We start from the raw sequence: 24023 nt of genomic DNA on the forward strand, positions 1-24023 counted from the left end.
CGTTACTTAGCAGATTGTCAGGTCCTTAGGAGAGCTCTGAGCTCAGGGCTGAGGTGGGGGGTGAATACTACAGGCTGGGGGGATTAGCAAAGGCCTTGTGGAGCCGGATAAGGCTGTGACCTGGATCATTCTGAACGCAAAGCCACCCCTGCTGGAATTCTCTGGGTCGCTGCTCAGGCCCCTCTGGTAACACCTCCAGCCCCAGGCCCTGGGGTTTGTTGGACTTCCTGGATCTGTGAAGGCGGTTAGGGGCTGAGCAGAAGAATGCCTGGCTGGGAGAGGGCAGAAGTTTCTCTCGCCACCTCCAGACCTGTCTTCATCACTTGCTCCCATTCAGGCCTTTAGGACTCTGGAGGCCAAGAGTCTACTGGGATTCGCAGCCTACGGACCCCAATGTTGTGGCTGGGGGCGGAGCCAGGAGGCCCTGGAGCCCCATGGGGCTGCTCATGACAGCAAGCCACAGAAGCAGGAGCCGAGGCCAGGCCAGAAAGGTCAGTCACGGGCATGAGGCTGCATATACCGGGAGGGGCAGACCAGCTGCCGTGGGAGAGACGGGAGAAGGAAGGGTGTGGAGAGCAAGGAGGGTCCCTGGGGAGTGTGGGCAAGGCCTAAGCCCGGCCGGAAGACTCTCACTAGGGCCCTGGGGTCCCTTTCCTGTAAGGTGGCAAGCCCTGGGAGCCGTGTGGTTCTGACGGAGGCCAGGCCCACCTGAAGGGAGCCGAGATCACCCAGAAGGTTGTCCCTGAAACTGGGGGCAAAGCCAGGCACAGTCATGAAGAGGGTTAGAGTTGGAATCTGAATTTACGTTAATCTGAGGCTTTGCCTGAATTTCTTTATAACTCAAACCACAAGAAAATATTCGTCTTTGGAAAAAGAACCATCGACAGTTCTGAGCATCCCCTGTACGCAGACACTCCGGTACACGTGGGCGGTAGTGCAGGGCCGGAGGATGCCATTCTGGCCCGAAAGGGAAACCTCTCTGGCCTCTTCCTCCAGCCCCCTGGAGCTCTCCTCTCCCGGGCCCCATGCCCAGCCCCCTTTCTCTGAAAGACAGTGTAGCTTTGGGCTGAATTTATGCAGCCTCGGAGGTCAGATCCATCAGGTTTGACTCACGGCTTTGCTGCTCACCAGAGGCGTGATATGTGTGAGCCGTTTCCGTTCCTTCGATCCTTGCTGTCCTTGTGTGCAAATGGCAGATGATGGCAGCACCCACCTCCTAGGATCCCTTTAAGGGTAAAATGGGATCAGCCATAAAGAGCTCAGCATGGTGTCTGAGCTCCATGAGCCTTGGCTATTTCTATTAGTCATTCGACAAACATTTTTTTCTCCGATCCAGTCTGGGACAGCATGCTAGATGCTGCCAAGCATCGAGATGCAGTGAAACATCCTCACGGATTCACGGCCTAGTTTGTTCATTCACTGATGGATTTGCTCAGGCAGTCAATAAATGTATATTAAACCCTACGCTGGGCACTGGGGGTGTCAAAATAAAAGACACAGACCCCGTCCCCGGGTTGCTCGCAGTCTTGTGGGGGAGACACTGTGATAGGACACGATCATCCTGTGATGAGGGCACTCACAGGGTGCTGGGGGACAGCGAAGGGAACCCATCCAGTCCGGGGAGGGGGGCGGCGGTGGGCTCACTAAAAGGTTTTTTTTGAGGGGGGAGGGCAAAGGAAGACTTAACGTCCTTACTGTTTCTCCAACTCACAGCCACGCTTCTACTCCAGGACCTTTGTACGTGCTCTCCTCTCTGTCCGCAACGCTGCTCTCCAGGATGTCCCCCTGGCCTGCTCCCACACCTCCACCATCGGACCTTTCCTGGCCACCCTATTTAAACTGACAAAGCCCACCATCAAGCTCTCTGTCCCAACACACACCCCCAGCACTCCTGTCCCCCTTCCCTGCGTTACTGTTCTCTGGAGTGTTGATCACCCGCCAAACTGTATCTTCTATGCGGCATATTTGGGGACGAATTGGGGAACTAAAAGCGTTCTTCCCAGGAATGCACTGGGGGGCAGGTGGTGGATAAGGCAAGGCTGGAAAGGGTGGTAGTGGGTCCAGATCATAAAGGGTCACATGTCTGTGGGGGAGACAGGCACCTTTGACCTTGGCAGCTGGTGATACGTGATGACCCAGAGGTTCAGAAGATCGATCCGAGAACAGAGGAGGAAAGCAGGCTGGCAGGTATCAGGAAAGGCATCCAAAGAAGGGCACAGCTCCTGCTAGGCCCAGGGAAGGAGTCCAAATATTATTCTAGATTCATGGCATTCTAAAGGCCTGGTCTCGGTTCCCCCATCCTAACAGACTGACAATGGATTCTCGACGCTAGAGTGCAGAGGCTGGTGGACTTAGCTTTGCCTCTGTTTCCTGCAGCGCCCAGCGGGAGCTCGGCCCACAGGAGTTGCTCCAGAATGATTGCTGGGTTGCACTGGGATTGGAGGCCAGTGGAAGGGCCTGGGATTGTGCGTGTCAGGATCATGAGCCGAGAATCTCGGGCGCCACGTCGGATCTTGCCAGTCAGAGCCTGTGCTAGGTTTTCTCCAAAAAAAGAAGTGACATTACAGTGTGGAAAAACAAGTAGGCGTTTACAAGGCAAAAAAGACAATGAAGAGCCTTCTGGGGGCGCAGGGAACAACAGAAACGAAGGCAGAAAGGAAGGCTAGCTCAAAGCATGTTTCTAGAGAATGGAGACTGGTTTCTCAAAGGTAAACTGGTTTCTCAAAGGTGAAACTAGACAGGTACTTGCTATTGACGAGGTGTTTGCATTTGCATTTTCAGCAAAGGTTTTGGCGGAAATCAGACTTCAGTTTGTGATTGAAAAATAACCATTACATATGTAGGAACAGACTGAACCCCAGAGAAGACTAGCCGTGTGTATCTTTATTTTATTTTTATTGAAGTCATCTCTACACCCAACTTGGGGCTTGAACTCGCGACCCCGAGATCAAGAGTCGCACGTTCTTTCGACTGAGCCAGCCGGGTGCCCCCGTGTGTATCTTTAGGGCAGGCTGCCAACTTATCGAATGACTGAAATCCGGTGAGCCTGGCTGCTCCCTCAAGTCTTGGCTCATCCCCCCAATTATTCTTTATTCCACAGATAAATATCAAATACTAATACGTATGAGGCTCTGTGCTAGCTGCTGAAACTATGATGAACAAGACAGACGAGTTTCCTGGCCTCTAGCGTCAGGGGCAGGAGACAGGAGTCCTAAACAAGTCACGAAAGAAATGCATGAGAGGGAAAGACGATGGTCAGGGCCATGAAGGGGAAAAACAGTGATCTGAGCCTAACTGGAGGAGGAGGCGCTCTCTTGGGTAGGTGGTCAGGGAAGGCCTCCTGGAAGAGGTGGCATTGAGGATGAGACCTGGAGCTCGTACTCATGCTAAGTATTAGTATTCCCGGCACGGGGGGCAGCAAGTGCTGAAGCCCTCAGTAGAAAAGCTTGGAGTGCTCAAGGTTCATGGGATGGTAGGCACTGTCACTAGAAGGTCAGAGCCGGAGGTCCGGAGGTCATCCAGTCCGTACCCCACTCAATTGTTGCTTTTGCAACAGCCCTGAACGTGACTGTGCCATGAATCAATGTCAGGGGTGGGGGGACCCACGAGGCAGCGAGCACAGAATATCTGACAGCTCTCCCCAGGCCGTAGAGCAACTGAAGGGCTGCTGACTTTTCTCTCTGTGTTTTTTTAATTTCGCTAAATTGTCATTTTTTTTACACTTTTACCGACTAGAACTGATGCTTCATAATTGACTTAAGCTAACTTCATGTGCTTTTGACAGATTGTCCGTGTTCCTAAAACTTAAAGAAATCTCCTTCTCCGGAGGAGTCAGGTGGGGGCTGCCCCATCTCCCAAGTCCCCATCTTTTGTACTATATTCCTTGTTCCAAAAATGCGGTAAAGAAAAAGTGCCTCTAGGGGCAGGAAGCTCACCCCCCTCAGGACTGCTCATTCTATTCCCAGGACGTTTGGGCTCTTAGAAAAAACTTTCCAGACTCGAACCAAAATCAGCACCCTTGCTGCTGCTGGCTCCTTGATCTGGAACCACATGGGACACCTGTGGTCCTTTTCACCCTTGACAGCCCTTCAGAGATTTGGAGACAGAGGCTGGGTACCCCGAGCCCCCTTCCAAACACCGGTCAGCCCCTGTTCCCTCCATCTGACAGGCATTCTGTGACCCAGACACCCTCCCCCTTCAATTTTCCAGAAAGGTTCTCAGAGCGGGGATCAGACTGGGCACATCCCTCCCGATGAGGTTGGCGAGGAGCCCTCACTCTGGGCATCACACTCCTGCCATCATGGCACAGACGGCGCTGGCTCTGTGATCTGAGTGCTACCAGGCTTGGGGTCACAGGTCTGATGGCTGACCTCTGTCATCCCGCCCTGTCTTTGCGTGGTTCAGTTTTGGGGTTCTCAGGGTAGGACTTATTCATCTCTTGTTGAACTCACACCACCTTGCTCTTGCTCAAAGGCCATTCTGGGACACCATCAGGAGCAAAGTCCAAACTCCTTGGCCTGACACCCAAGGTTCTCTGTGACCTACCCCGCTGCATCTCTTCTGCCAGCCCTTCCTCAATTCCTGCTAACCACGTAGAAGTTCCCTTTTCTGAGGAATCAAGCGCGGGCCTGCCCCGCTTTCCTAGTGAAAACAGCCAATGTTTGTTGAGCCCTTACGATGTGGCCACGCAATTCTGAACACCTGCCACGCATCAGCTCGGAACACTGGGATGACGCAGGTACAATGATTATCCCCATGACCGAGCTTAGCAAACCGAGGCCACAGAGCAGTTAAAAACCTTGCTTAAGGCCACACAGCTCATGAGTGGTGGTTCCAGAACATGGGCTCCTTATCACTAGGCGGCGTGCCTCCATCAGCTTCTTGTACATCTTCCCTACTCGGCATCCGGTATCGTTACTAGTGTGAGATTGCTGACAGCACGAGTACTTACAACACCGCCATGGGCAGATGTTAAAAATTAGGGCTTATCTTCCCCTAAGAGAGCCAGTTGTTAAATATTCACTCAAATACACCTGCCTAATGCCCTCAGCTACCTCAAACATTTGTGGCTTCCCACATGAGCCATCATGACGCATGCCTGTGAGCCTTGCATAGGCTGTTCCTTCCGCCTGGGATGCCCTTCCTCGCATCCTTGCTTGGTGAACTCTGATCCACTCTTTTTTTTTTTTTCCAATTTTTTTTATTGTGGTAAAATACACACAACCTCAAATTTACCATCTCAACCATATTAAATGTAAGTTCAGTGGTATTAAATACACTTATAATGTCGTACAACCACCATCACCGTCCATCTCCAGAACTCTTTTCATCTTGTAAAGCTGAGAGTCTGTTCCCATGAAATGCTAACTCCCTATCCTTCTTCCTCTCCCCTGGCACCCCCCCCCCACTTTCTGTTTCTATGATGTTGACTACTCTAAGTGTCTCCTACAAGTGGCATTGCCCAGTATTTGTGTTTTGTGACTGGCTTATTTCACTTCGTGTAACGCCCCCAGGGTTCAGCCCTGTTGTAGGATACTGCAGAATTTCCTTCCTTTTCTGGGCCGAGTAATATTCCACCAGATGTATCTACCACCTTTTGTGTATCCATTTGCCTGTTGATAGACTGTTGGGTCTTTTCCATATTTAAGCTACTGTGACTAATGCTGCTATCAACATGCATGTGCCAATGTCTCTTTGAGACCCTGCTTTTAATTCTTTTGGGCACATACCACAGGTGGGACTGCTGGGTCGTATGGTGATTCCACTTTTAATTTTTTAAGGACTTGTACTGCTTTCCACAGCAACTGTACCATTTCACATTCCCACCAATGGTGTACAAGGGTTCCAATGTCTCCAGCCTACTTTTAAAGATGCAGTACAGGTGCCTTTTCTTCTAGAAAGCCCTCCGTGATCTCCTCATCCTGGGATAGGTGCCCCTGATGTACATTTACTGAGCAACTACTGTGTGCTAGGCTCTGAGCTCAGCACTTGAGACACAAGTTTGCACAGGAGATGATGTCTGCTCTCCAGGCACTCCCTGTCCCATTACTGGGGGACAGCCTGAGAGAGGAGGACTCAAGCCTGAGTTCTATGACAGGCCATTAGAGGGCCCTCCAGGCCGGAAGAAACCGTGAAGCTGATAGGGATAAGACAGTAAGGAACTGCGGAGACCAGGGCAAAGCTAACCACGTGTCCAGGGGATGGGTGCAGCTCTTTCTCCACTCCGGCCAGTTGTTGTCATGTAGGAATCCAGAGCTGGGATCACCAGGTGTTTTAAAGAGAAGCTGGAAATCTGGATTTCTGTCTGAGATCTCTTAAGAGATCTTAATGCTCACATGTTAACAACTAATTCCAGTGTTTGGAAAGGCAGTGTGTAGGACCAGCTCAGCACTAGCCCGGGGCTGCAAGTTCATAAATAAAGACCCAGGTCCACTCACTAAGCAATTACCAGGAATTATGAGCTCTGACTATAGCTCAGCTTTCACTTCTCCATGTACAGGAGGAGGAAATCACATGATACTTTGGTCTTTTTAGGTCTTTATTGGGCGTCAGCCCCTTTGTGGAGAGGCCAGAACATGGACCAGGGTGTCAGGCCAGGTTTTGGGTTTTGGGTCCATCTTTTATAAGCTACCTCACATCTGCTCCTCAGTTTCCTCACTTACCAAATGGGGTCCTAAAGCCCCACAAGATTTTGTGAGAATTCAAGATCCCAAATGGGGACGTTGCCTTGTGCTGGTGGCACAGTGGGTAACCCACCGAGTAAGGAGCTCCTCCCTCCTTCCTTCCTGATTGACCAGCCTCGAAACTCCCTCCAGATGGAAGAGCTAGAGTAGGCAGTATGGGTGATGCGTTCTGCAACATTCCAGAGACAGGCAAGCTTCCTGTGGAAGGAGGAATCAGGTAGAACTTCCTGGAGGAGGAGGAGAACTCAATGCGGACCATCTACCAGTGAGCTCTGGGCAATCCTGCTCTATGTGCCAGCCTCCTGAGGGGACAGCCGACCCTCTGAGGAGGCCGAGGGCCCTTCGGCAGCTCTGGTCTCGGGATGAGAGCGTGTCCAAGTGTCTCTGGCTGCCCTCCATGGGGCTTCCGCCCTGGGACGAACCTGCACAAAAGTGATTCAGCAGCTGCCAGAGAACAAGCACATTTATGACATGTTTAATTTATTCCACAGATATTTCCTGAAGGGCCCACCAGGTGTCAGATGGTACCCTAGGTGCTGGGGTCAGAAATGGCTCCGAGAAGGATCCTGCCCTCCAAGGGTCTTCCCCTCGATGGGGGTGGGAGTGGTTGGGGCATTTTCATCCCTGAGGTGTAAAGGACTGACTGGATCCAGTACCAGGCAGAGGAGGCTGGGTTGTGGGGTAGACGAGGAGTTTGGTCCTGGGGTTCCTGCGGGACTCTGAGCTACACTGTCAGGCAGGTATTCGGATTGTAAGGGTTACAGTTATTTAATCACTATATTTGCTGTGGGAGCCGGGGCAGTGGGTATGAAGCTAGAGCTGGAGGAGTCCCGCGTTCCCTCGGCAAGCCTAACTTAGCACCTGCTGTGTGCCGAGCGCCAGCAGTGCAGACATGAAGCAGACACAGCGCCTACCCTCGGGGGGGCTGGTTCTCAGGTTAGTGCGATGACGTAACGGCAATAATATTTATACTAGTTACGATTCACTGAGCACCTACGAGGCGCCTGGCACGGTGCCGAGCCTCTCTGTCTGCTTTGCTTTATGGAATGATCACAACTACAGAGCGAAGCTGGTTCCATTCTTGTCCTGTTCTACAGATGCTGACAGACACGAGACCTGAGGAGGCCAGGGGACGCAGGGGGTCGGAGGTGACACGCAGATTTGAATCCAGCTCTGTCTGACTGGAAGCTCAGACGCTTGGACCTGACATTGTACCTTCTCTTCATTCCCGTACTCATTTCCGGGAGTGTCATTGCTGTGTCAAAGCCAGTGCCAGGCACTGCACAGCCGGGCTACCCCTGGACATTTGCATGGAAATAAGATCTAAGTCTCTGACCCCCGGGGAGGTGGGAAGAGAGAGGAGCAGACTCTGAGCTCAGATTCCGTGAAACACCTGCATGCGGGAGGCCGACAGAGAGGGGGTGAGCCGCGGAGGGCGGATGGCAGAGCGTGGCCTCTCAAGGCCAGAGAGAGACGGGGGGGTTGGGGGACAGTGAAGCCCAAGCTTGGGTAGCGCCAGGCTTTGGGGGGTCCCTGGGACCGGCTCCGGGACACAGCAGAGGCTTCAGGTGGCGCTGCGTTCAGAAGGAAGTGGGTGATGGGCAAGTGGAGGCTTCTCTGTCCAGAAATGTGGCTTTTAGAGGGAAAAACAAAAGCTGGAGAGACAGGTCGACAGAGCCAGGGAGGTTTCCTTCTGTTCACTTCATTTGTTGTTGTTGTTGTTATTTTTAAAGATTTTATTTATTTATTCGACAGAGATAGAGACAGCCAGCGAGAGAGGGAACACAGGCAGGGGGAGTGGGAGAGGAAGAAGCAGGCTCATAGCGGAGGAGCCAGATGTGGGGCTCGATCCCGGAACGCCAGGATCACGCCCTGAGCCGAAGGCAGACGCTCAACCGCTGTGCCACCCAGGTGCCCCTGCTTGCTTCGTTTTGTTTGGTTTTGGATGGCGAGGGCTGAGTGTTCGTAGGTGGAGGAAAGAACTAGTGGAGAAAGAGAAAAGACAGAGAAGAGTCTTCCCCCCTCCCCCCTACCACCCCCCAGACGTATTGCGTGTTTACTTGATGCCTTTATTATCTGTTCCCTCAACACCAGGTCAAGCGCGCGGGAGCCCGGCCTCTGTCTCGTTCACAGCGGTTCCCCCGCAGCGCCTTGCGTGCAGGAGACACTCAGTAGGTACCTTCTGTATTGAACTGGGGTTCACAGGGTTCCGCTGGGTGCCCAGCCTTCAGGTCTCAGGAAGAGAAGGGCTCCTGAGGACCGGAAGGAGGGTCTTCTCTCTGATGCTGCCGTGAGCGAGCAGAGAGAGGGGAGAAAAGATGCCAAGAGGGAGGAGAAGGAGGAACTCACACCCACGTCTCAGAAAAGTGTGTGCACATGGGGGTCAGGGACAGGGCAGGGCTCGGGAGTCACAGAAGTGGAGAACAGAGCATAGTAACAGTTACCTATGCTCCTGAAGAACATTCTAGAAGGTTACTCGTCATTTACTTCGCATTGTTTGGCCACTGCTGTGTTATAAATGCATTCATTCACTTCATCCTAACAAGGACTGTCTGAGGCAGGCCAAGTCCAGCCAGCCCCGGGAGAGATGTAGCTTGTAGTGGGGAAGCCAGGATTGGAACCCAGGACTTGCAGCTCATCTAGAGTCTGTGATGTCGACAACCCCTGAGCCACACACCTCGCCACCTGGCCTTAGTTTATATACTATGTTCCTCACCACAAGCCTCTGGGGTGGCAGGGAGTCATTATTCTCCCGGGTCACAGGAGCAAACAGAGAAGTGTGGTGACTTGCCCGGAGTCACACAGCTCCCAAGTGGCTGAGTGGGGACTGCAGCTTGCATGGCTCTGCCTGCAAGCCCGGTGGGTTCTCCTTCCCAGAGAGAAGGAATGCAGGAATTCGGCAAGGAAGCCGGTGCCAAAAGGGAGGTGCCAGCTGGGTCCCAGGGACAGTTTACAGCATTTCCAGAGTGGGGTTCTCATGGGCTCCTGGGTGACCCCACCCCGGGAACAGGGCAGAGTCGGGGGTTGACAGGTCGGAAACGACAGGAAGAGGGGGTGCCGCCTGGCTGCCATGGTTGTCCCTGAGTTGAGCCCCAGGGAGACAGAATGAGATAGGAGCAGGAGTCGTGGGCTGGAGGACGGCACAGAGACGCAGGGTGGCGGGAGGAGGGAGGCTGCCCTGGGAGGGGGATTCCAGCTCTCCTGTCCCCGCTGGAGAACCCTGGACCACGGGGTGGCCCAAGCCAGACCCTCCTCAGCATCTCTCCTGAATGTCACTCAGGCACTGTGAGACACTCCAGGGAATGCTGCTTCGGGACCCAGAGAGGCAAAAAGTCCGCAGGGGTCTTGACGGGGCGGGGCGGGGGGGAGGGGGAGAAACAGGGCTTCCTATGTGAGCTGTGAGGACTCCTGGAGCCAGCCCAGGCAGGAGCGTGGGAGGCGGGCAGAGAGGCCTTTAAAAACCGACGGCCCAGCCCCTTCTGCAGGCCTGAGACGGAGAGAAGGTCTCCCTGGTGAGGAATCTCATTCTGGGGGCTGCCTTGCTGGAGGTGGGGTGGTGCGCCAGGAGAGGGGCTGGGAGAGGAGGCCCCCTGATGCCCCAGGGCCTCCCCCCCAGATTGAGGGGCTGTCTCTCCCATGCCTGCTGTGCTGTCCATCCTTTGTGGCCAGAGACCTGACCTGGGGGTCCTAGAGCGTGGGGAGGGGGTGCTGCATCCTGTTCCTCCAGGGACCTGGCCACTTCCGACCCCCACGTTTTCAGGCTTCCGTTCGGCTGTCTATCTCCACTCTCTCCACCTCTCATGACTTCAGCCACCACTTTACTCCAAAATTATCTCGTGGCTGTGCTCATTTCCCTCTGTGGTTGCTTGATAAAAATAACCAGCCCCACATCCTTCTCCCGGGGGCCGGCTCTGAGCTCCACCAATGGGCCGCTTTCCTGGCCCGTGGGGCGGCTGTGTCCATGCCTCTGTCGCCTTCTCGGTGAGACCTCTCGGCATCATTCGGACCCCTCTCTACGGGGCCTCGCGCTGCTCCCTCACACCAATGGCCCTGGCCCAAAGTGCCCTAAAACGTGCCTGGGAGTTTGGTTCCATTCAGATACAGTGAGGCCAAGAGATCAGGAGCCGGGTGCCATTTAGAAGACAGTCTGTTCCTTACGGTTTCTGAGAGAAGGGGACGCACTGCACGGCGCAGGGCCCCACGGGGGAACACCAGGGTTGCTCAGGAGGCACGAGAAATGAGAGTGAGCTCGCCCCAGAGCCTTTCTTGTGTTTTCCACGGGCAGGGCAGGGGAGGGCAAAGGGTTTGGGATTGGCCAGCTCGAAGGATTTCAGCAGACTCTGGGCTGCAGGGGTGGTCGGTCCCTCGCTGCCTGCTTCCTGGCCCTGGGGTGATTTAGGGCAGGGGAAATACTGGCTGGGAGTGGGAGAATTAGACAGGGGGATTGGGATGTGAGTTGAGGACTGGTTGGTTTACATAGATGAAAGCCGTGCTCCTCGGGGAGTCTTGAGTTCCCTCCAGGAATTAGCTGCTTCTGGGAGGGACTGTGTCTTCCCAGCCCCTCAAAGCATCCACAGGACATCAAAGCATCCTCAAATACGAAAAAGGAACAGCATGAATGGTACACAGGGCTGCTCAGAGGCAGAGGAGCAGAGCAGATTTACGGTTCTGGGCTGACTCGTTGGGCAGCTCACGTCTCTTCCTGAGCCTCAGTTTCCCCATCTGTGAGATCAACGACTGCTATCCCCTCCTTCAACAAATTGACTGTCGAGAGGACGGACACTGTGCCAGCAGGTTTAACAAGAGCCACCTGCCAGGGTCCTCGGCAGGCTTAAAGAGACAGGGGACAGAACCTGGTACACCGTGGGGGCCCCGTGCGTGTGGCGGGCCCCTTCCTCCTGTTGCAGCTCCAGGAAGCAGCCGAGGAAGGCTGGTGTGGAAGGGTAGGGTCTAGAGCCTTTTCCCTTGGCTGGTTAGAGCTCTTGGAGTAGAGGCCATGTGTGGACAGAACCCTCAGGAATGTTCTTGGAACTCAGAGGGGCTGCTGGACAAAGGGTGGCAAGGAGAGGCCAGCCCGGTAGCCAGGAGCCCCGGGGCGCGGGGCAGAGCGCTGCACAAGTGACCGCTGAACTCAGGGATCAGACACAGCCAGGCACCGCAGGGGAAATCCTGGCAGACCATCAGCCAACCGAGCAGCTGTGGATAAACAAGGACTTTGGGATCCAGACAGGGAGGGGACGCAGGCAGCCGCCGGTAAGGAACCTCCGAGAGGCCAAGTTAGAATCAGGCACTGGCCCAAGACACATGGAATTTCCTCTGCCTTCTGGGTGTGAGTTTTCAGGACTCAAAGGCAGTGATTCATGTGTTTGCCAAAGGCAGGTGCTGGGGAGGGAGGCTGGGGTCTCCAGCCTCCACGGCCTCCACGGCTCAAAGGCAACTTACTCGTTTGTGAAGGGAGGCTGTGTTGTGCAGTGAGAGGTGCGCAGGCCTGGGTTTGAGCCCTTCTTCCACTTCTTACTAGCTGTGTGGCTTCTGGAAAGTTCCATGAGCTCTTTGATCCCCCATTTCTCCACTGGAAAAATGGGAGAAGTGATACCTACCCTTCGGAGCCCTCATGAGTACCCAGGGTCGCCTTATTCTTTGGGTAGGCCCAGTGCCTGGGGCCCATGGAAATGATTGAACTTGAATTCTTTTAGAATCAGGAAGAAAAAATGAAGGTAGAGTCACAAATATGTAACACCACGTCCAGCCTGGATCGCGTTAGTTTCCATACCAACACAGTTGTAAAATATCACTTGAAAGAATATTTTTTGGAGGAAGGGGCCTACGAAGGCAAAAGTGCTCAGGACCCACAAAGCCACAAAAAGGCCTTGAAAGGTGGTCACACTGTCTGCAGAGGGGGGCAGTTGCATTGGGGCATTTGTGGTGGGAAAGTCCTCTCCCGCCTCTACGGGGGACCATACCCCACGAGCGCTCCACTGCCCTGAGGGACCTCTGGGATCCACTCTTTGAGGTTTTTGCGTCTTTTCCGACCGAGGTCACCCTTGTGCTGCCCATAAGGAGCGGCTGGGGCCTGGCGGGGACCCGGGGGTGGGGTCCTAATGTGTCCCCTGAGAGGCATGTCACGGGATGTGTTTTCTTTTCCAGAACCCCAGAGATGAATGCCCTTCTCACACTGGCTTGGTTCCTGGTTTGCAGTAAGTGCTGGCCCCATGACCTCTGAACTTGTGACCTTCCACCCCTAGGAACAGTAGTGTAGTGAAAAGGAGGCTAGTCTTTGAGGTAGAGACTTGAGTTTGAAGGTCGGCTCTGCCCTTCCCGTGTAGACTTGGCAAGAGCCTTCGCCTCTCTGGGCCTCTGTCTCCTCCTCAGTGACACAGGATGATGGTCAGCCCCCTGGTGGGACTGTCGCATGATTCTAGGTGGTGACGGGTAAAGGTTGTGCTGCGGGGACGATATGTGGCTTGCAAATGTGGGAGGCATTATTTCTTACTTCGGTGCAAAACAAAACCAGACATAGCCCAAATGAGAACAAGACCCTTCTGTAACTCTTCTGTTCCTGGGTTGTTCTCTGCGGAGGCCAGCCCCTCCTGTGGCCACCTCCCAGCTGGAGGTTACTGCACAGCACAGGGGAGCCCCATCACATGTACAAGCCCCCGACAGGCTGTCCTAATCTTAATGTCTTGCCAGATCCCTGGAGACTCATGGGGGCGGGGGGGTGGGGCAGAGGTGGGAGGTCTAGTGCAGGGAGGGAGCCCTTGGCTCACTGTGAAGCCCTGAACCTTTCCCTCCAAACTACTGTTTCCCAATCTGGAAGGCGAGGGAGCTGGCTTCAGTGATCTGGAAGGATTCCCCCCCCCGCCCCGCTAAGGTCCTGGGCCTTGTGTTCTAAATGGTGCTATTTGCGGGGAGGGACGTATGCACCTGTCTGCCTGCTTCCTACAGCTGCCGTATTCAGACCTCCCATTTCTTGGTCATTCACTAAGTGTCGGCCACTGTGCTCAAATCTCATGTACTTTCTCTGATTTTAACCCTCAGGATAACTCCAAAATGTAGGCTTTCGCTTTAGTGCCCCTCCCCCAGCAATTTGCAGATGAGGGGGCAGAAGTTCTGAGAGATTAAGTGACATGTCGACATCATGTTGTGAAACGAGTGGCAGAGGCAGGATTTGAACCCATGTTTCCCATTCTCCGAGTCCGGACTTTTAGCTCTACTGCTTGCCCTCCCCTTTCTTGCTCCCATCCCACTAATGGGGAGAATAAGGAGGAGACGCCTGGGTCCCCGCAAGCCCCAGGGCAGGAGCAGGGGCAAGTGCAAGCTGGGCAACCGTGTTCACCGGGGTCCGGGGGCTGTCTTCCAGGTGTTCCTGCTGTGCCCGGGAGCTTGCTGGACCTCAGGTCCATGATTGAGAAGGTGACTGGGAAGAACGCCTTGACGAACTATGGCTTCTATGGCTGCTACTGCGGCTGGGGCGGTCGGGGGACCCCCAAGGACGGCACGGATTGGTGAGCCGATTATCATGATTATCCCTTACGTTCAGCATCTGTGCCTGCACAATCTCATATGATTCCACGTCAGTTCTGGAAGATGAATATTAAAGTACCATTTTATTGGTGAGAAAACTGCATGTCAGAGAGGTTAACTGACTTGCTCGGGATACATCTAGTAACGTCACGCGTCTCAGTGACCACACGTGTCAGGTGGTCCATTGCTACATAACATGTTACCCCCAAATGTAGTGCCTTCAAGCCACCATGACCATTTATTTTGCTAAGAATCTGCCTTTGGGGCCGGTCTTGGTGGGATGGCTTGTCTCTGCTACACCCGGCTTCAACTTGGGCAGCTCAAATGAGGCTGGACCATCCAGTTTCCGGATGGCTCACTCCCGTGGCCGACATGCTGTGGCCGGGCTGGCTGGGGGTTCAGCGGAGGCTGTGGCCCGGGGGCCTTGGTTCCTCTCACTTTGGCCTCTCCAAGGCTGTTGGGACTTCCCCACAGCACAGTGACCACTGGGTTCCAAGAATGAGTGTCCCAAGACTGCAAGACGAAAGGGTCTAACCTCAGAAATTCTATGGTGTCGGTTGGTGGAGGCAGTCACAAAGGCTTTTAGAGGAAGGGGACCTAGATTCCATTTCTCGATTGGAAAACATCAAAGTTCTAGAACATGTGAGAAGGAGAGACGGTTCTTTGGAAAATTCTGGGACCTCTGATGTGGATAATGGGATGGGGTCATTAGGTAAATGGATGGAAGATGGTGGGAGCCAAGTTTCCCACTGCTGAAGGGGGAGTTCACTCCCTCTGGTGATGGATTAGAGGTGGGGATGTCAGTATGAACTCCTGTTTAGCTTAATACAGGTGCGGGTGTTTACATACAGAAATAGGTACAGATGTGTGTACAAACACAGGTTAATATAGACACATTTCTTGCTCTGGCAGCTGAGAGGACCTAAAAGAAACAACATCCCAGGGGCCATAAGCAACTCGTAGTGCCCAGACCTGGTCTCTAACATCATTCTCCGAAAAACGGAACCAAGGTTCCTTGGAGACCTGGCTGATTCTAGGACCAGGGCAGAAAATGTACAAGATGAGCCTGGAGTCTCACGTAAGGCCAAAAGATAAGGCAGGTGTTTGAGAAGAACCACCTGCCATATTGGTGGAGGTATGTCGGGAGGGCAGGAGCCAACTGGAAGGGCTCCCAATGGCCAAAGCTGGAGTAAGTAGAGCAGCGAAATAAACCCATAGCCCCAGTCTTATCATGAGAGACCCCATAGAGGGGCATCCTTCAAAATGCCTACCCAGCGCTCCTCCAAACATCAAGGTCATCAAAACCAAGGAAAACGTGAGAAAGTATCGCAGCCAAGAGGAGCCTAATGAGACGTGACAATTAAATGTAACAAGGTGTCCTGGATGGGATCCTCACATGGAAAAAGGACGTTAGGTAAAAACTGAGGAAATCTAAATGAACTATGGACTTTTTACAATTAATGAATCAATAATGATGTATTGTGATTTAGCTGATTAGTTATTTAGTCCATGACATCAATATTGGTTTGTTCATTGTAACAAGTGTATTGTACTAATAGAAGATGTTAATGATGGGAAAACTGGGTGTGGGGTAAAAGGGAACACTCTGTATGACTGTCTCTATTTTTCTGTAAATCAACTTTAAAAAATGCCATCTGCCCCACCTAACATACTGGACATTTGTCTTTTGCTTACCTAACTGTTCCACGTGAATTACGTGTTAATGCCAGGACCCAGGTTCCTTCCCCCTTGTGGCTCTGCCATCCCCTGTGGCCTCAAAGTCCTCTGCTGGGTGATCTCCATCCAGCTGAGAGATGGAGAAAGAGGGAAAGAGGAGGACAGTGTGGGAGGGTTTCATGGGTAGGTCTGGAGATGGTGGGCATCCCTTCTGCCCATGATGCCCTGGCAGAAACCTAGTCATGTGTCCACACCCACTTGCCAGGGAGGCTGGGAAATGGAGACCCACTGTGAGCCCTGGAGGAGAAAGTGGGTCAGTGAACCTCTAGCCAGTGGCAGGCAGCCCCAGTGGAAGAGCAGAGAAGGACTCAGCCATATCCCTAGATTCTTTCTTTGCCAGACCACACCCACCCAGGTGGCCTCTGCTAAACTGACACACCCCTTCCACTCAGGACCTCCGTCTCTTGCGTTGACAGGTGCTGTTGGGTGCATGATCGCTGCTATGGGGAGCTGGAGGAGAAAGGCTGCCACATCCGGACACAATCATACAAATACAGATTTGCATGGGGACTGGTCACCTGTGGTAAGGCTGGGGCTTCCCATTTGGGCCGCTGATAGAACCTGGGTCTTTGCTGGTTCTGAGTTCAGTGAATGCTCAGTCTGTGATGTTTCCGCCCTACCCCAGAGGTCAGACACAGCTGCAGTAATCCTGCCCTTCTTGCCCCCAGCTCTGCCGTCCGAGATATAGGCTGGCTGACCTCGAGGGGCAGCTGAACTCATGCCAAATGCTTTGCATACCTCCATTGACTTGCTCCCCCAACTATCTTTTGGGGTGTGTTTAGTCTCCCCATTTTACAAATGAGAAACCTGGAATGCAGAGCCTTGCCAGGGTACACAGCTGGAGCTGGGATTCAAGCTCAGGTCCATCTGAGTTCAAAGCTAAGTCTGGGCGGGGGGTGTCTCCTTTGCGAGAACTGGAGTTTCTCCGCAGCAGGGGCTGTCTCCACCATCAGAGTGGGAACTCCCGGCGAGAGAACGTGTCTCCGCAGTCAGATTGGGAACTCCCAGAGGGCAGGGGCTGTGTCTGCCTGAGCAGAAACCTCCCCCTGGGGCAGCAGCTACACCTCTTCCATCAGCTCATGCATTCCCCAGTGTGGAGGCTGTGCCTCCCTCATCAGACTGAGGGCTTCCTGGGGTAGGAGGCAGCCTGGGGCATCCGCTCAGACTAGCAGCAAGCCCGAGAGGCAGTGTTGGCACAGCCTTCCCTTCCTCATTGCGCTTGGGGTGTCTGGTTTGCAGAGTTCGGGCCCCTCTGCCAAGCGCAGCTCTGTGCCTGTGACCGGAAGCTGGTCTATTGCCTGAAGAGGAACCTAAGGAGCTACAACCCTCTCTACCAGTATTTTCCCAACATCCTCTGCTGACCAAGACATTGTCCCCTTCTCCTACACCACAGAGCTCACCGACGCTGCTGGGCTCCTGAGAGAGGCTGCCGGTCTCGGACCTTCTCCTCTCTCCACGCTCCTTAGGGCTTGGAGGAGCCCCACGGCCCCTCTTCACAGTCCACAGTGTCCCAGGAGAGTGACTCTGGTCATAGGACCTGGTAAGGTCAAGGTCCCTGACCTCCCCTGGCGAGGTCGGCCCCTCTGATGCCGGGAGCTTGCCCTCAGCTCCAGGCCAGCTGTCTCCCCCTTGCCCTACAGACGGAGCCCCTTCTCTGGCAAGATGCATTTACTTTTCAGTTTCTGCAATCGGATTCTCACTACCACGCTCTAGGGAATTACGACTCAAGGTAGAAGCCAAATTGACCCCATAAGTCTGCCATATAGATATTAAATAAAATTTATTCTGAAGACAAATAAAACCATACAGGCACTTTCCTCTGCTCTGGGGATCGCCCTCACCTCTTCTTCCTCTGCCAATGAGGCGCTGGACCCCAAGTCAACCCCTGACTCTCAAGAACAGAAGGGGCAGATTCATAAATGGAAGGTTTTCTGGGACCAGAGCCAAGCCTCCTTTGGGGTTCATCTCCTTACACCTGGGGGTCCTCTCCAGCCAAGCACTGGGCTTCATTCTTCCTTGAGGGGGTGGGGAGAAGGTGCTGGCAATCATACCAGCATGGGCTTCCGGGCCAGAGAGCATCACGGTCAAATCCCAGCACCGGCTTCTCCAGCCGTGTGGTCTCAGGCTTGTTACTGAAATCCTCTGACTTCCAGTTTCTTTAAAAAAGAAACTAGATCGTTTCTTGTAATGTAAAGTGGGTAATGCGGAGGGCACCTGGGTGCTGACACGGGAACGGTGAGGTTCTGGAATGTCACCGAGCAGGACATTAAAAAAAATAGGGTTCAGCGGAGGGGTTTATTTTTACCAAGCAAGGATTCTAAAAAACCCACCTCATCTATCAATTCATAAGAGAAAGGGCCTTCTAATACCAAGACTGCAGGAAGAAAGCACACATTCCAAAACAGAGGAGAGCTCTTTCCAAGAAAGGACCTTTAGTTTCCTTACGCAGACAAACCCCAAAATAACCACACAATAAATGGAATCTATATTTAAAAAGCTCCAACGCTGAACGTTTTCAAAATAAAATTTAATTTTATGAGATGACTCTGAAGGTACAAATGTCTTAGAAAAGTTCACGTCTGTATTTGACAGTGTTACAAAGAATGGGGCTCAAATGTCCCATTTGCTCATTAAATTTTTTTTATTTTATTTTTATTTATTTATTTATTTATTTTTTTTTTTAAAGATTTTATTTATTTATTTGACAGAGAGAGACAGCCAGCGAGAGAGGGAACACAAGCAGGGGGAGTGGGGGAGGAAGAAGCAGGCTCCTAGTGGATGAGCCTGATGTGGGGCTCGATCCCAGAATGCTGGGATCACGCCCTGAGCCGAAGGCAGACGCTTAACGACTGCGCCACCCAGGCGCCCCACATTAAATTTTTTTTAAATCAAAACCACTTCCCAAGTCCAATGTTAAATAGGAATGTAGGAGAGTCAGAAGCTTCCCTCTGATGCCATCTCTCCCCAGTTGCGATATCCTGGCTGATGGAGAGCCCAGCCCCAGCTTCTCCCGCCTCCCATCAGGGTCAGGTGGCAGGCGGGGGTGGTCTGGCTGCTAGCTTCTGCAGGCTGTCATCTCTGGGCATCCCAGCTCGGGGCACCAGCATTCAGACAGGCGCAGGCAGGCATTTGTGGACAAGGGAAGCTGCGAGGTTACAGAAGCAACACAGCAGGCTGAGATGGGCTTGAGCAGGAGGGGCCCATGGGGAACTTTTATCTACCAGGAAATTGAGGTTCAGAGAGGTTAGGAGACTTTCCCAAAGTCACACAGCACATCAACAGCAGAAGGGAGAGTTAGATCTCAGATCCTGGTTCTAAGCACTAGACTCTGACCACTAACCCCACTGTCTTTGGCTCCAGCCCACACAGAGAGAACACAGAACCTGGGGTGGCTCAGGGACTTGTCCATATTAGGAGTTTTCAGGAGGAGCCCCTGGTTTCCACCTGAGGGCCAGGTTCTTCTCTGCTCTAACTGCCTTGGATAACGGAGGCCGTCCCTGGGTGGTTAGTCTGGTTGGGGCTCTGGCTTCGTCTTCTGTAGAGGGGGACCCCACGGAGGTCCTCCATGGTGGCTGCCCTGGACCCTCTCTCGCTTCTAGGAACAGTTCTGAGGAAATGAGGAAATCCGGGAATCGCCAAAACCTGGCTTGAGGCGGTCTCTTCGACTCTGTTATTTGACCAGCACTTGGGTGACGGGAGAGCCATCAGGGAGGTCGTCTCTCCAAATCTCATGGCCCCCCAGGGGGTGGACTGTCCTGGCCCTGTCACTCGGGCCACAGGATTTCAGGCAGCAGCACCAGCAGTACAAGAAACAGCCTCTCACAGAATGGTTTTCTTTACCGGCACCCACCATCGTGGAAGTCCAGGGCCCGTGAAAAGTCCCTGGATTTCTATATGGGTATCTCCTCGCCGTTCTGGGGCTCCAATCAAACCCTGGTTGATAAAGCCGGCTTCCTGGGGCCTGGCAGCATGCCTGACACCCAGTAGGTGCTTCACAAGTGTGTGTTGACTGAGTGAGGGACCGGATGAACGGGTGAAGGAAGGGGACATAGTCCCCGTGCTCGAGGTGTTCACAGACCAGGGTGGAGACAACTGAGGAGCTGGGCAGCAGTACAGCGGCTGTGGCGCATTGACCTCTCTGGTGGCGCAGTCTGGACGAGTGCCGGCTCATCCTTGTCCCTTCGGCCTCCCAGTCCCTGATGAGTCCCTGGTCGGGGCTTGTACTGAGTGAGGGGATGGGCCCTTCATCAGACAGCCATGCTGGGACGGTATCCTCAGGGGCCAGGGGCCAGAGGGCAGGGGTGATGACTCAGTGCCCCGAAGTCTAGCAGGGGTGTGGTCTTCCTGCGTATGGCTTGCCCTGAGATGAGGTTCCAGCCTGCTCTATGTGTCCAGCCCCTGCTCAGACACAAGGCCAATGCTGGTCACACTTGCACATCTGTTTCTGGCACTTGCTCCCAGGCCCTATGCCGGTGCGGGAAGGAAACCGGAGTGCTCCCTTCTGCTACCGTCAGAGAGACCCATTCTATCGCACTCAGATGGCAAGAGCCTACCTGGGGATCCTCAGAAATCCTGCCACCTCCTGCAGGCCCCTCAGGATGGTGACCCTGCCCTTCCCTGCTGAATTGAAAGCCCACGACCATGGCATAAGTCAAGCCCTGGTGGAGGTTTGTTGTTCTCAGTTGAGGGTCCTTGATCCATCTTTTCTTTCACAGACTCCAATTGCGCCACTCCCTTCCTCTAAGGCCTTCAGTGGCTCCCCATTGCCACGTTCTTCAGCCTGATGTTCAAGGTCTTTCTGCGGCTGGGCCACACTGCCCTTCCACTTGCTCTCCCAACCATTCTCTTCTTCCCCAGACCTCCACGCCTCCCATCTTGCCCTGTGTGTGCCCCTCTGCCTCTGCTCTCATTGTTTCTTCCCTTCTGGGATGTTGTCCCCTCTCCTTTACCTGTGAGTTGCTTTTTTCCTTATTGGTAATAAAAATCATGAAAGCTACCGCTTCCTGACCACCTGCCACGTGCCAGGGACTTGCCTACGGGTTACGTCCCTTCATCCTCCCAACAACCCGACAGGCAGGTGTCATAATCCCGCTTCATGGGCGAGTCGATTGAGACCGAGCATGGAACCTCGGCCACATACCCCGAGAGAGGCAGAGTGGGGATTTGAACCCGGGACCATGCAGATCCAGAGCCTGAACTCCCCGGGGGCAGGGCCTGTGCCTCACTGCTGCCGGCTCACCTTTCCTTGCTTGGCACAGGGTCTGGCGTGGGGGGAGTGCTCAGCGAGTGTGCCCTGCGTCAGAGCCCCTGCATGCTGCTGCCTCTGTCAGCGCTGCCTCAGATCAGAGACACCGAGGGGGCAACATCTTCTCGGAAGCCACAGCCAGGAGGCAGAATTACGTCAATACAGAAAACCTGGTTTTGGGGGAGCCTGGCCGCCGAGACTCCCACTGGCTCAGTGAGAACCGACAGCCACAGCCGGGACCCACAGACGCTGCCGTGCCTCCCGAGCACTCAGAGAAGCGCGGGGTTAGACCCTGGCCAGCTGTAGCGGCTTTGTACCCCAGATCATCCGAACACCCCCTCCACACTCAACTGGGTTAGCATTCCATTGACCGGAATTTAATTTGGGGTAACAAAAAGGATGGGAACTAGATACAAGGTTCTAGTGCTGACTTTGCACGCGTCCCGGGTGACCTTGGGCAGCCCCCTTCCTGACCTCAGCTTTCCCATTTTATGAGAGCAGTTTGACAGATAATTGGAACTGTAGCCCTGGTCGGTGAGTGGGTCATGAGATCAGTTTAGAGGGTTGCGCACACGTGTGTGTGTGTGTGTGTGTGTGTGTGTGTGTCGTGTGTGTGTGGGGGGGGCTTATGCATGTGTTACTATATCACAAACAGTGAAGTGCTGCTTCAGCAAATTGTGTCTCCGTGGTGTGTGTGTGTGTTGGGTGACTGGGTCCGGGTGTAAAATGTATTACGTTCTGTGGGTTGCCATTAAAAGGATTTGAGAAACCCTTGCTCACATGACCCCTCAGGGCCTGCCTGGGTCTGAAGCTGCCGGCATCTGAGTGGCTTCTCTGTCTGAGCCTTAATTGCACAAACCCCCAAAGGCTCCCCTGGGGTCCGCTGCCCCTGGACTCCCTTATCCTTCTCCTCAAGCATTAGATCAGAATGGGGCTTCTGGCTGTGGATCTTCAAGCCTGGGATGGCATCAGTCCCTGAACGTGCTGGAACCGCCCAGCAGAGGAACTGGACATAAACTCAGGTGTCTGGCTCCTGGAAGCCATGACTTTAAATCCTGGGGGGCCAGTGTTTAAGGGCTTTGGACCAGACGGGGGCTCAGGTGGTAGCTCTGTGTATTTCCTCCCCTGTGACCCCAGGCCTATGATTCTAATTCTCCAAGCCTCAGTTTCTTGGCTGTCAAACGGGCTAATAATACCTTCCTCACTAGGCTGTTGGGAATATTTGGTGTTATGATGCCCTTAAATTATCTGTTGCAATGCCTGGTAAATAGTAGGCACTCAGTAATGGCACCTATTGAGGGAGAGGACCACCAAGCCCAAGCCCAAGAGTTTGACTCCAACCAGTTGGCTCTAAACACAAGCCCTGGGGCGGAGGTTGGTGTCCAGGGCGGAAGATGGCCCCGGGCTGCCCCATGAAGCACTTACCACGTGGACGTGGGTGTCGGTGATGCTGTGGGCGTGGTGATCCTGTGGGGAGCACGGCAATCTCTCAGGTGGGCGTAGCAGCACTCACAGGTGAGGCAGCACCTGTGGGGAGCCCCAAGCTGGGCCTGGGGCAGCGGGCCCGGCATCCGGTTAGAGGCTGCACGTTTCTGCACCTCCAGCCTCCGTCTGCGCGCTACCCCGTGTCACCTGTCCACTGACCCCACTGGCTAAATCCCTCCCACCTGCCCAGGCCAGCTGTGTACTCCCTCCAGGGGACATCTGTCCTAGCATCCCCAGCAGAGGTCACCATTCCTCTCCAGGGCTCCCATGGAGTACCAGTCATTTGTCCACTTGAGACCCCCCCCCCCAATCAGGCCTTCCCTGCCCATCTGGGCGAGGCGTGGGAACGCAGAGAAAATAGCAACCACAACACAATATGGATCTCTCGCTCAAGAAGCTCAGTCCAGGGAAGGAGACAGGTACTCCCCACCGCGGCAAGAATGAGACGCTCGATGAAGGAGTTTTGAGTCGAACCAAGAGGCTACTGTCTAAGCAGGAAGGTGGTGGGTGACGCTGCCGCCAGCCTCCCTCCGCACAGATCCTCTTGGCCCAGCAGGGACGGCTGTGCACCATCGCCACCAAAGCCAGCATCGAGCAGCGCGCCCTGCACACGAGGTCCCCGGTTCACACACGCTCAGGCCTTGGCGAGGTCACTGGGCCACACCACCAATCAGGGGGACCGTAACTCTAGCTCGACCTCCTAGCGCCGTGCGTCTCCTCTGCTGGGATAGAAGGGTTAGGAGTTGAGTCCTGGTGGAGCTGGGAAAGCTGGGCACCGATGCATCCTAGGGCTGCCCTCTGGCCTGGCAGGTAGAGGGGCTGCTGCAGAACTACCTGTCCTTGCAAATACAAATCCCGGGGCTGGACCACAACTTCTCTCCTGGGGACCAGAAATCTGTGTTTGTAGACAAACACCTGGATACACAAAGCAGTCAGGCGTAGGGACACCGGGAGGCTGCGCAGGTGACAAAAGATGAGCAAAGCCCACTTGGTACACTCGCGTATACCCGTGCGGACAGCCTGCTGACACCCGCAGAGGCTCAGATGCCCGGTGGTTCCAGCCCTAAGTTTATACATTTCTAATTTCGAGACAGCGTCTCCAGGGGTAGAAGTGCAGGACGTGTGCCCTCCTGATAAGACTGAGTTACAGATGACCCATTCTAGTCTATTTAACATATGTACATTTTATAACTTCCCCTTTTTATTAAAATTTTATTTAAAACATTTTTCATTTTGGGGGCACCTGGGTGGCTCAGTCTGCTAAGTGTCAGACTCTTGATTTCTGCTCAGGTCATGATCTCAGGGTCGTGAGATTGGACTCTGTGCTCAGAGGGGAGTCTGCTCCTCTC

General features: G+C 53.9%; 1 protein-coding gene across 1 annotated transcript; it reads left to right on the plus strand.

Moving 5' to 3' along the window:
- The first annotated feature begins 10057 nt into the window (after positions 1–10057).
- Positions 10058–17745, plus strand: PLA2G5 (phospholipase A2 group V). Its single transcript, XM_008694658.2, has 5 exons — positions 10058–10195; positions 12831–12880; positions 14044–14188; positions 16361–16467; positions 17184–17745. The coding sequence occupies exons 2-5, from the start codon at positions 12841–12843 to the stop codon at positions 17303–17305; spliced, it is 414 nt and encodes a 137-aa protein (XP_008692880.1). The 5' UTR covers positions 10058–10195; positions 12831–12840; the 3' UTR covers positions 17306–17745.
- The last annotated feature ends 6278 nt before the right edge of the window (positions 17746–24023 follow it).

This window comes from Ursus maritimus, unplaced genomic scaffold (assembly GCF_017311325.1).
Source record: "Ursus maritimus isolate PB19 unplaced genomic scaffold, ASM1731132v1 scaffold_32, whole genome shotgun sequence".
Classification (NCBI taxonomy): domain Eukaryota; kingdom Metazoa; phylum Chordata; class Mammalia; order Carnivora; family Ursidae; genus Ursus; species Ursus maritimus.